We start from the raw sequence: 10,590 nt of genomic DNA, 5'->3' as shown, positions 1-10,590 counted from the left end.
TAGGACAATAAGGAATGTGGCTGAAATGCCAGGGCCCAGAAGCCACTTAAATCGTCTGTGTGAGTGCAGCAAGGAGCCAGTATGAACACCTGCATATATAAATGATCTGCTTCTCACCTCATTTGAAGACTCCCTTTGTCAGGAAAAAAACCCTGCCAACTTTAAGCCATGTTTAACATGAGGGGAGCCAAGAAATCAGGCTGCAGATCAAAGGACTCAGAACCAGAATCCCAAAGAGAGCCTCATCTCCCCGAGCACGCTGCCCATCCCCACCCCTGGCCCCAAGCGCCTGCTGCGTACACGCTGACGGGCTCCCTGATGCCCTTCCCACAGGAGCCCAGGCCGTGGCCCTCCTTCCAGCCCATCTTCTGCAGCATCTGGAACCCCAGGTTCTTGTCAGTCAGCTTCTGCTGGGCAAAGTCAAAGTCCTTGGGTTTCTGAGGAGAGATAAGATTATGGCAAGTGGTTTGCAGCAAAGTGCCTGGAGCAAGGGTCGGCCCATGCTGCACCTGACACAGTCCAGTACCCCCACCCCCCCACTGTCTCCAATTCCTCAGACACTGGGATAAAGCCACAGGCTGCTTCCTAGCTCCCAGCAACATTCCCTGGGTAGGCTGGGGCTTCTAAAAGTGGGGAGTAGGGGCGCATGGGTGGCTCAGTCGTTAAGCATCTGCCTTTAGCTCAGGTCATGATCCCAGTGTCTTAGGATCGAGTCCCGCATCGGGCTCTCTGCTCAGCGGGGAGCCTGCTTCTCCCTCTCCCACTCCCCCTGCTTGTGTTCCCTCTCTCGCTGTGTGTCTCTGTCAAATAAATAAAATCTTAAAAAAAAAAAAAAAAAGGTGGGGAGTAAAGAGATGCCCCCACAGAACCAAGCCAGACCAGCCTCTCAAGGCCCCAGTGTGACCACTCCCACTGTGGTGCTAAGACCATGAGGAAAACCCCACGAGGGGCTGGGGGGTCTTGGGGCCAAGGGGTTAGCAGGAAGAGCCCTAAGCGGTGGTGACCTGTGATGGCCAGAGGGTACACTCTAGGCTGGGGGTAACCAGGGCACAGGCTTGAGGCAGGAAGGCCCCTGGTGTGCAGGAGTCAGATGGGAGGCAGGGCTGACGCAGGAGGGGGCTGAACAGGCCATGAACCTGCTGTGTAGAGAGACTGTGTGAAAAACTGGCTTGCAGGGTCCTCCCTACTCCCCCACTCCATTTGGAACAAGCCTATGGGCTTCCAGAACTCTGAGCAGTGACCCCATCCTGGAAGCCTCTCTGGCAGCCCTCAGACATTGCTCAGCAAACCTGAATGACTTGTCTGTCTGTCCAACTGCCCCTTCCCAGGTCTGGGAGCTCCCCAAGGGCAGAGACTGGGTTTTTTTGTTTTGTTTTTTTTAAAGATTTTATTCATTTTTTTTTTTTTAAGATTTTATTTATTTATTTATTTATTTATTTGAGAGAGAGAGAATGAGAGACAGAGAGCATGAAGGAGGGTCAGAGGGAGAAGCAGACTCCCCGCCAAGCAGGGAGCCTGATGCGGGACTCGATCTCGGGACTCCAGGATCATGACCTGAGCCGAAGGCAGTCGCTCAACCAACTGAGCCACCCAGGCGCCCAAGATTTTATTCATTTATTTGACAGAGAGAGACACAGAGAGAGCAGGAACACAAGCATGGGGAGTGGGAGAGGGAGAAGCAGGCTTCCCACGGAGCAGGGAGCCCGATGCGGGGCTTGATCCCAGGACCCTGGGATCATGACCTGAGCCGAAGGCAGAGGCTTAGCGACTGAACCACCCAGGCGCCCCCAGAGACTGGGTTTTACTGGGACTCTGGGGTCCATGTCTAGCACAAAGCAGACCTCACTGAGAGCTGGTATAGCTGGGAAGACCCTCCAGGTAGAGGAGCAAGAAGCCCTGGATAAGACGTGGGCTCAGAACCGGCTGTGGAAAGACAGGTTAAAAGGCCTGGGGGCCTCTGGAGAGCCTGCCCAGTGTGGGCAGAAAATATTTCCATTTATGGGGCGCCTGGGTGACTCAGTTAAGTGTCTGCCTTCAGCTCAGGTCATGATCCCAGGGTCCTAGGATCGAGCCCCACATCAGGTTCCCTGCTCAACGTGGAGCCTGCTTCTCCCTTTCCCTCTGCTTGCCACTTCCCTTGCTTATGTGCGCATGCTCTCTCTCTGTCAAATAAATAAATAAAACCTTAAAAATAGAAAGAAAATATTTCTATTTACTCATGCATATTCATCAGTACCCATGTCCCTACCACCTGAGCCTATTTTTAAAAGACATTTACTCAACACCGAGGACAACCTGGGTAGGCTGAGAAGGCCGCATATACTTCTGGGGAAAGGGCTCCTCCATCCTGATCAAGGCAGCTCGTGCTGGGGGGTAATGGTGAGGGTCTGAGGGTCTGAGCAGGGAACAAGTATGGGAAGGGAAGAGGGTGGGGAAGGCAAGGGAAAGGCTGGCCACAGGTCCCCAAAGGGCAGATCCGCACCCCTCCGGGAAAGCTGCTTAGCTGGAGAAAGCTGGAAGCTCTCGGCCTACAGTCACCTCATGGAGAGACTGGAGCTCGCAGGACACGGCTGCACAGCCAGTTAACATGCATTTAGTTTCATTCGTAAGGCACCTCTGAACCACAGGGTAGGAGAGACTGTCCCACGTCACAGATGTACAAATGGGAGACTCAGGAGTTACATGCCAAGATTAGGTGGCCAGGCTGAGACTGAGCCTGGCTGCCCCCTCACCCAGATCACCAGACGGGCAGCCGGGTGCCAGCACAAATTCAAACTGAGCACGTCAGTTAGGACCACGGGCTTTGGGCCCAGGCAAGTCCCCCCTCCCTGCTGTAACTGGGCTTTCGCCGACCCCTCCTCTAGCCACTGAGACGACAGTGTACTTGAACAGTCTGCCACACAGGCTTTCCTCACCACGCCACGCCAGCAGAGACCTCACCTGGTTCCCGGCTCACCTCCCTGACCTCTAAGGAGCTGGGATGTCCCCACATATGTCCGAGGTGACCTCGCCCAGCCTTACCTGTCCCCACATGTCCACCTAGCTGTCTGGAGAGCACCCCATCTGCCTGATGACCTGCCCCCCACAGGGTCTCTCCATTTCAGTCAGTGGCAGCTCCGTCCTCCCAGCTGCCCGGGCAGACAACCGTGGAGGTGCCCTGGACTCGGCCTGGCCATTCCACACGTAGTCCATCGGCAAGTCCCACCGACTGCGTCCTCACCCGCCCGGCCCCTGGCTCTCCCCGGCCCCGCCGCCGACAGGCTGCTCTGAGCACCGCAGCCACAGTGGCCACATCTTCCCCCCAAATGACCACCGCGGGTCCCCGAGGGCCTCCCCCCGAGAAGGAGCCTCACTGTGACATCTGTCTACAGGCCCCTTGTAACCCGGGGCCTCACCGCCATTACCGCCTCATCTCCCCAGCCCCGTGTGGGTGCCACAGAGGGCCACCTGTTGACACAGGACCACCCTGGGGCCTCTCCCAGGCCTCCCTGAATAAATGGCACCCCCAACCCCACATTCGCCATCTCCCCTCGACCTGCTTCTCCGTACCCAGGGCACACAGGCCACAGGAGTCTCACACAAACCTGTCCCTGTTGGAGGCTGCTGCCTCCAGGTGGGCAGACGGGGCCTGGCGCAGAGGAAGTGACCGCCAGTTAACGCGCTCGTGTGTGTGTGCACCCATCCGCGCACGGCCTTGGCTTACTAGCCAGTTAGTGTGCTCTTTTTTTTTTTTTAAAGATTTTATTTATTTATTTGAGAGAGAGAGAATGAGAGAGAACACATGAGAGGGGGGAGGGCCAGAGGGAGAAGCAGACTCCCTGCCGAGCAGGGAGCCTGATGCGGGACTCGATCCCGGGACTCCAGGATCATGACCTGAGCCGAAGGCAGTCGCTTAACCAACTGAGCCACCCAGGCGCCCAGTTAGTGTGCTCCTTAACCATCATTACAGGCCCCTAAATCTGAACTTCTCAAGGGCCAGGACATCATCTTGTTCACCTCTCCCAACACACTGCGAGTATCAGGCCTCACCCATTTGTTAAACTAATTACTACCCTCCTGCGCTTCAGGCAACGCAAAACAGTTTCAAGAAATCCCTGAGAAGAAAGGCTGTTCCATAGGCTTTGTACATCGCGCCGGTCGGAAGTACGAGTATACCGAGTATACTGCAGTTACGAGCCACCGTGCCCTTTAAAACTCTGGCAAATTCCAACTGACTATGCCACGCGTGAGAACTGTCATGCTCACCTTCTTTTTGGACACGGGACGACCCCGAGGTCTGTCGTAGGCGATGCGAACTGGTTCATGAACTGGAAAACACAAGAAACATATCCGTACCCACACACGTCACTCAGAAGACGCGAGTGCCGCAGTTCAGGCTCGGCCGCCGGAAGGGAGCCACGGCCCGCACCACGGCCCACCGGCCTGCCTCCCAGGAATCACGGGCCCGCGGGCAGAGGCGGGAACACGCGGGCCCAACTGAGGGCTGCTCGGTGGGGAAGAGCCTACTTTAACGTAGGACTTCCCGCGTGTATGACGAAGGGCTCCATGCGTGGATCGTTTTCCGTGGCTGCAAGACCCCGTTTTGTTTCAATAAACTATCTGCCATCTCCTGCCCTCCTAGTGTCTCTGCAGCAACTGATCCACTGATAAAGAGTTAAAGTCTGCAGAGAATTTTCCAGTAAAGCAACCATGCTTCTCATACAGAGCACTGAATCACATTACAGCCTTATTTTTTTTTTTTTTTATTTGCGAGAGAGAGAATGAGAGACAGAGAGCATGAGAGGGCGGAGGGTCAGAGGGAGAAGCAGACTCCCTGCCGAGCAGGGAGCCCGATGCGGGACTCATCCAGGGACTCCAGGATCATGACCTGAGCCGAAGGCAGTCGCTCAACCAACTGAGCCACCCAGGCGCCCCAGCCTTATTTTTGATGGAGAGATCAGCAGGGCTGCTTTTTTTCTCATCAACCACCCAAGGAACTGAGAGCTTCCAAAATAGAAGAAGCTCCACTTCTCCCCCTCGCGGGACATGAGGCATTCGGAGAGGCTGCCGCCATCAGCAGGAAGTTGTGACGGACGTCCGAATTGGGTACAAGAGCTGGCAACCGTGGTAACGCCAAGGTTCCCAGACACAAACCACAGGACCGTTCCATCGGCAGGGGAAACGAAACTGATGCTCCTGGGTGAGTGACAGTGTCAACAATGCAGAGCAGCCAGGTGACACTAGACGGGGCACTGTTCGCCACAGCCACCTCAGAGGAAGCTGTGGTGGCAGGAAGCACAGCCCAGGCCTGGCTTTGTGGCGACACTGGGGCGGGGGGGGGGCCATGAGGAACAACCTGGGCCATGGCCGGCCCGTCAAAAGGCCGCACATGATGCCATTCTGCCTACTGACAGTCTAGAAAATTTTGGCAGAACCACGAGGCCAGAAAACGGGGCGGGGACCACAGAGAGACACAGACGTTTCTGGAAAAAGGCTCTAGCTCTGCCGCACTGGAGGAGTTTATGCCTGTACACGATCTCGCCAGAACTCCTCCAACTGTCCCCTTAAAAAGGATGCGTGTTGGGCGCCTGGGTGGCTCAGTCGTTAAGCGTCTGCCTTCAGCTCAGGTCATGGTCCCAGGGTCCTGGGATCGAGCCCCGCATCGGGCTCCCTGCTCTCCCTCTCCCACTCCCCCTACTTGTGTTCCCTCTCTTGCTGTGTCTCTGTCAAATAAATAAATAAAATCTTAAAAAAAAAAAAAAAAAAAGGATGCGTGCTACTGCCATTAACCGTACCTCAGGAACCTGAACCCTCCCCACAGAAGAACAGGGGATGACCTCCCATGGCCTGGGCAGTGGAGTACAGAGCACGTGGCTCCCACTAACCACTGCCCAAGACCACTGCCGCCTGTGTCCTCCTTCCTCGTCATCGCTAAGCAGGCATCAGTGCCCTGGGCCTTCTAGGGGCTCAGAAGGCTGGGTCCTCCCCAAGGTCACGGGTGGGAAACAGCGGAGATGACCAAGGCCCGTGCCCTCCACAGCCGGGGCTCCCCCACCGGACCGTGACGGAAACACCAAGCAGCATCCGACGCTAACACGCGGCTGCCACACTGACGCAGCGCGCGCCCTCGGACTGCCAGCCTCACGCCAGCCGTGAGGTGAGCTTCACGGAGCACGTGGGAGGGGTATGCAAAACCACCAGAACTAGTTTAGGTTAAAAACACAAGACCGAAGAACCTCGTGTTCTGTTGGCCCTGGGGGGATTTGGGGAGGTAACGTCCAGGTTGGTAGGTGCAGTCAGAGGCGGGAAGGGGGACAGGGACTGGCTGGTCATCTTGTGGCTAAGCCTGGGCTAAGGGCCAGTAAATTCTTCCACACAGTCAGGTGACATCAGCTGGTCTCCACAACTTTTCCTGGTCCACAACTGAGCAGCACGGTTCCTCCTTCAGTGCTAAACGGAAGCCCGTGCTCGGGAAGCCATGATGAATGTCTGGCACTCACCTTTGGGCTCCTGGATGAGGCACAGCCTCTTGGGAGCTGGAATCATGCCGACCTTTAAGGACTTGCTGCTGACTCTCTTCCGGGGGAAGCAGGCCCCCGAGGAGGCCTGTGACAGGGCAGGTGCACCAGCTGGGCCATCTTCAGCTGCCTCGCTCGGGAGGCCATCGGTGGGGGGGCTGCCCTCAGAGCCCTCGGACTTGGCCGCCCCTCCTGCTGACCTGGAGGCCCCTCTAGGAGTGGAGCCCTCTTCGCCCCCCTCCTCATCCTCCTCCTCATCCTCCTCGTCCTCCTCATCCTCCTCAGGCATCACCTCTGGGCTTTCCAGCTCAGCCTCGTGCTGCGGGGGCTCATCTTCAAACTCTCCTTCCCCTTCCATGGGATCAAGGGGGCTTTCCTGAGAATCAGCGCTCTCACCGGCGTGGAGGTTCAGTGGAGAGGATGTAAAACAAATCGATGGGCATAACTCAAATACTTTCTTTCGATAGAACTTGAAGGCTGAACTATTTTGGTCATGGAGAAACCTGGGGCAAGGATGAAAAACACTGGTGAATCAGAGTCCTCTGAACATTCATATTTACTAAATTATCCAGAAGAGATCCAACAAAGCTGGGAGTGGAACCAACAAATAACCTGACCTCTTTCTACCAACTATGGCTGATGGTGCAGCTTCACAATGAGACAGAGAAGTCCGAGGAGTAGCAGCAATTTAACAAAGGAGCCAGAACGTTAAGAGGCCCCACTGCTTTTCAGGGGAGGGCAGGAGAGGAACAAGGTATGCAGAAATGACCAAGGAATGTGCTGGAAAAAGCTCCAACACTGCAGCCAGAGATCTAACCCGGCCCTCTCCTCATCCCCTTCTAGTCTGTCACCAGCCACTCTGGGACTCCCGTGCGCTCAGGGTAACTGCCCGGTTCCTCTCACACTGCCAGGTAGGAGACTGAGGAAGGCGCGTCCCTTCTGCCCCTCATTCTGCAGTGAAGCTGAGTCAATGTGGTGGCAATACTGCCTCTCGAAGCCTCACAGTCCCACGGCCACCCTGACCCAGGGCTGTGGCTAATGTGAGAAACTGAAAACATGCACGAAGACACAAAATACATTTGGACCCAAGGAAAGAAGCCCTTGTTCTTGGCTAGAACAACAACCTCATAACGATGTCAAGTCTTCCCTAATTAAAATATTAATGCATAAGCCTCTCTCAATAAGTGCATCTTTTTTTTCTGGGTTTGAACATGATTCTAGACTTCACAGAGAAAAATAAATAGGTAAGGGTATTTGGGAGAACTCTAAACAAAATCTGTGAAGGGTTCCGGCCTTACCAGACATTACAAGGTGTATGAAGCCTCTAAGGCACAACAGTGTGGGACCAGTCCTTGGACACACGGACAGAAACACCAAGACAAAGGCCAGAAACATGGTATCTGATGAAGTCAGGGATAGAGACTGCTTAAAAATAAAAACTTAGGAAAAAAAAAAAGAAAAAAACAAAACTAAGTAATCTCTACACCCAATGTGGGGCTCCATAACCCCAAGATCAAGAGTTGTACGCCCTTCCAACTGAGCCTCTCAGGCACCCCAAAAATAAAAATCTTCAAAAAAAAAAAATTTTTTTTGAGAAAGAAAAAGTCCAAAAAACCCAATAGAAAAAAGGGCAAAGATTAAGAACTTGAGCCCTCCAAAAGACAACTAGAATGAGAAAACCAGTCATAGACCAGGAGAAGGTATCTGCAAATCATACATCTGACAAAGGACTCCTATAAACAATGTATAAAGAACCCTCAAAATTGATTAGTAAGTAAATAAATGACCCAATCAAAAAATGGACCCAAGATCCAAATGAACACTTAAGTATGGGAAGCACCCAAGTACAGTTGAAGACACTCTGCACCACTAGTCCTTGGAGAAATGAGGACCACAGTGCGACACCGCCCCCCCGCCGACCCCGCACTGGGATGCTAACATGAAAAAGCTGACACCAGCAAGTGCTGTGTGGGGAGGAACTGGAACTCTCGTCCAGGCTGCTAAAAATGCAAAATGGCACTACCACGTGGAAAGGCAACTTGGCAGTTTCTTCAAAAGTTAACGGTGGGCCCACCATGGAGCCAGCCTTTCCTCTCCTTGGTATTTCCTGGAAAGAAATAAAGACCTTATCCACAACGGCTCACAGCAGCTTTACCTATAATCGCCCCAGACTGGAAACATCTCAATGCCATCAACAGGTGATGGGTAAACAACTGGTCCAGCCACACAGTGGGATACACTCAGCAGCAAAGAGGAATGAATTGGGGATACACGCAACAAACATGGCTGATCCGAGAACTGTGCTGAATAAAGGGGCCAGACAAAAAGCAAGAAAAAGCTGCATTTACACAAAATTCAAAAAAATGCAAACTATTTACAACAAAGCTTTTTTAAAGGACAAACCTTTTTTTAAGAGACAAATGAACAGTTCACATGAAAATAAAGGACACAAGTTTATGAAAAGATGTTCAATTTCACTCGTAAGAAAAATGGAAACTAAAATTTCATGGTGGAAATAAGAAATTTCTCATGAATCCTACTGACTCTAAGACATGCCAAAAGGTGAGGGATGGGGACAGGTACTCTGGACACTGCTTTGGGAGGGGCTCTCGGGGAGGGGTATTTCCATTATTTAACAAAATTACATGTGCAATGACCTTGGACCCCACAGTCCCCCTTCTGGAAGATACATGAAGATTCTCTCCACAGAGTCATTGTGCGTAAGGCCACTGGTGGGGCCGTAAGAACAACGTGAATGCCGATAGCTGGGGAGTGACCCTGATGTGGCTGCATGTGGAGAATGACAGTGGACAAGAGAACGAGGGGACAGGTGGGACAGGCACAGGGGACTTCTGGATAGGTGGTGAAGGGAAAAAAGCAAGGTGCAAAAGTGTCTATTACATATAAAAGGTTACATGTAAGAACAAAAGGGGAAATGCACATACCCACTAGAATTGAATGAAATGGTTTCCTGTTGATGGGTGAGGGGATTCCCACTCAGAGACTTCTCTGAGCCTACCTTTTGTAATTTTTATTTTAGAACCATGCAAATGCTGAACTTATTTTTAAAATTAAATTTGAAAGGATAGAAAAAAATAGCCCTAAAACTGAATCTCTGTAGAAAAAATGAACCTGACTATACGTCAAATCGATGACATAACCACAGACAAAAACAGAATCAACTCAAACAGCATTAGAGGTATACTCTTTCTAAAGGAAAAGAAACACAAAGTCACCTTGACCTTTATTAAATACGTGTGCTGTTGGATGCAGCCATTCTCAAACTGCTCTATGAGCACTGGGCTGGGGGACAGAGTGAATCACTCCACCTAACATTACTGTACAATAATGGGGGACTCTGTGTGGGGAGGGAAGGGACAGGGCCTCCTAAGGAACATTGCTCAGAAAAGGCTGTCAGAAACGGTGACGGATAAACCCAAACCACAGCAGTGCCAGGATAATGCAGAATTCTCCTTTGGGGGAAAAAACAACAACAAAAAACCCACAACTGATGAAATGTTCCTGGCTGCCCTTAGTGGAGCTGTCCCCTTCACCGGGTCTGCCCAACTCTGAGGTGTGCTAGGCCCAGCTGGCCCCAAGGTCACCAGGCCTGTAAAAGGCAAAACCGGGCTGAGCCCCCATGAAGCTGTCAGTGCTCCCCGAGGCTGGTCTGGGTCTCATAGGAAGCAGGAGGCATGCCCAGTGCAGAACCTACTCAAGGTCCCCAACAAGCTGGAAGAACATGCTGGGTCACACCACTGGGTCCCAGAAATGCTCTAGGAAATGTGTAGTTTTCAACCGTAGTCTTAATTAGACTTAATTAGGCATGGCTCTCCAGCATGGTAGGAGCAGGGCAAGGGTCCAGAGTTCCCAGCCAACAGGAGGATACAATTTTTTTTTTTTTTTTTAAAGATTTTACTTATTTATCTGAGAGAGGGAGACTGAGAGAGAGAGCACATGAGAGGGGGGAGGGTCGGGAGGGTCACAGGGAGAAGCAGATTCCCCGCCAAGCAGGGAGCCTGATGCGGGACTCGATCCAGGGACTCCAGGATCATGACCTGAGCCGAAGGCAGCCGCTTAACCAACTGAGCCA

The 10,590-nt window shown here is 52.7% G+C and overlaps 1 protein-coding gene across 8 annotated transcripts in view; it reads right to left on the bottom strand.

Annotated features, from left to right (window-relative positions):
• The window catches only part of SUGP2 (SURP and G-patch domain containing 2), a 34,146-nt gene that overhangs the window by 3,257 nt on the left and 20,299 nt on the right, over positions 1-10,590 (bottom strand). For all 8 annotated transcript variants that reach the window (XR_004677839.1, XM_034997621.1, XM_034997619.1 and 5 more), the window contains 3 exons: positions 6,480-7,000; positions 4,246-4,307; positions 301-437 (listed from right to left, as the gene is read on the bottom strand). Coding sequence is in view for 7 of the 8 variants with exons in the window: in XM_034997621.1 (XP_034853512.1) it covers positions 301-437; positions 4,246-4,307; positions 6,480-7,000 (720 nt within the window). In the remaining variant the exon portion in view is untranslated. The remainder of the gene's footprint in view (positions 1-300; positions 438-4,245; positions 4,308-6,479; positions 7,001-10,590) is intronic.

The sequence above is a fragment of the Mirounga leonina genome, unplaced genomic scaffold, assembly GCF_011800145.1.
Source record: "Mirounga leonina isolate KUSES-001 unplaced genomic scaffold, KU_Mleo_1.0 Mir_94, whole genome shotgun sequence".
Taxonomy (NCBI): Eukaryota; Metazoa; Chordata; class Mammalia; order Carnivora; family Phocidae; genus Mirounga; species Mirounga leonina.
Note: the sequence above shows the minus strand (reverse complement) of the source record. Positions and strands in the feature narration are given on the sequence as shown.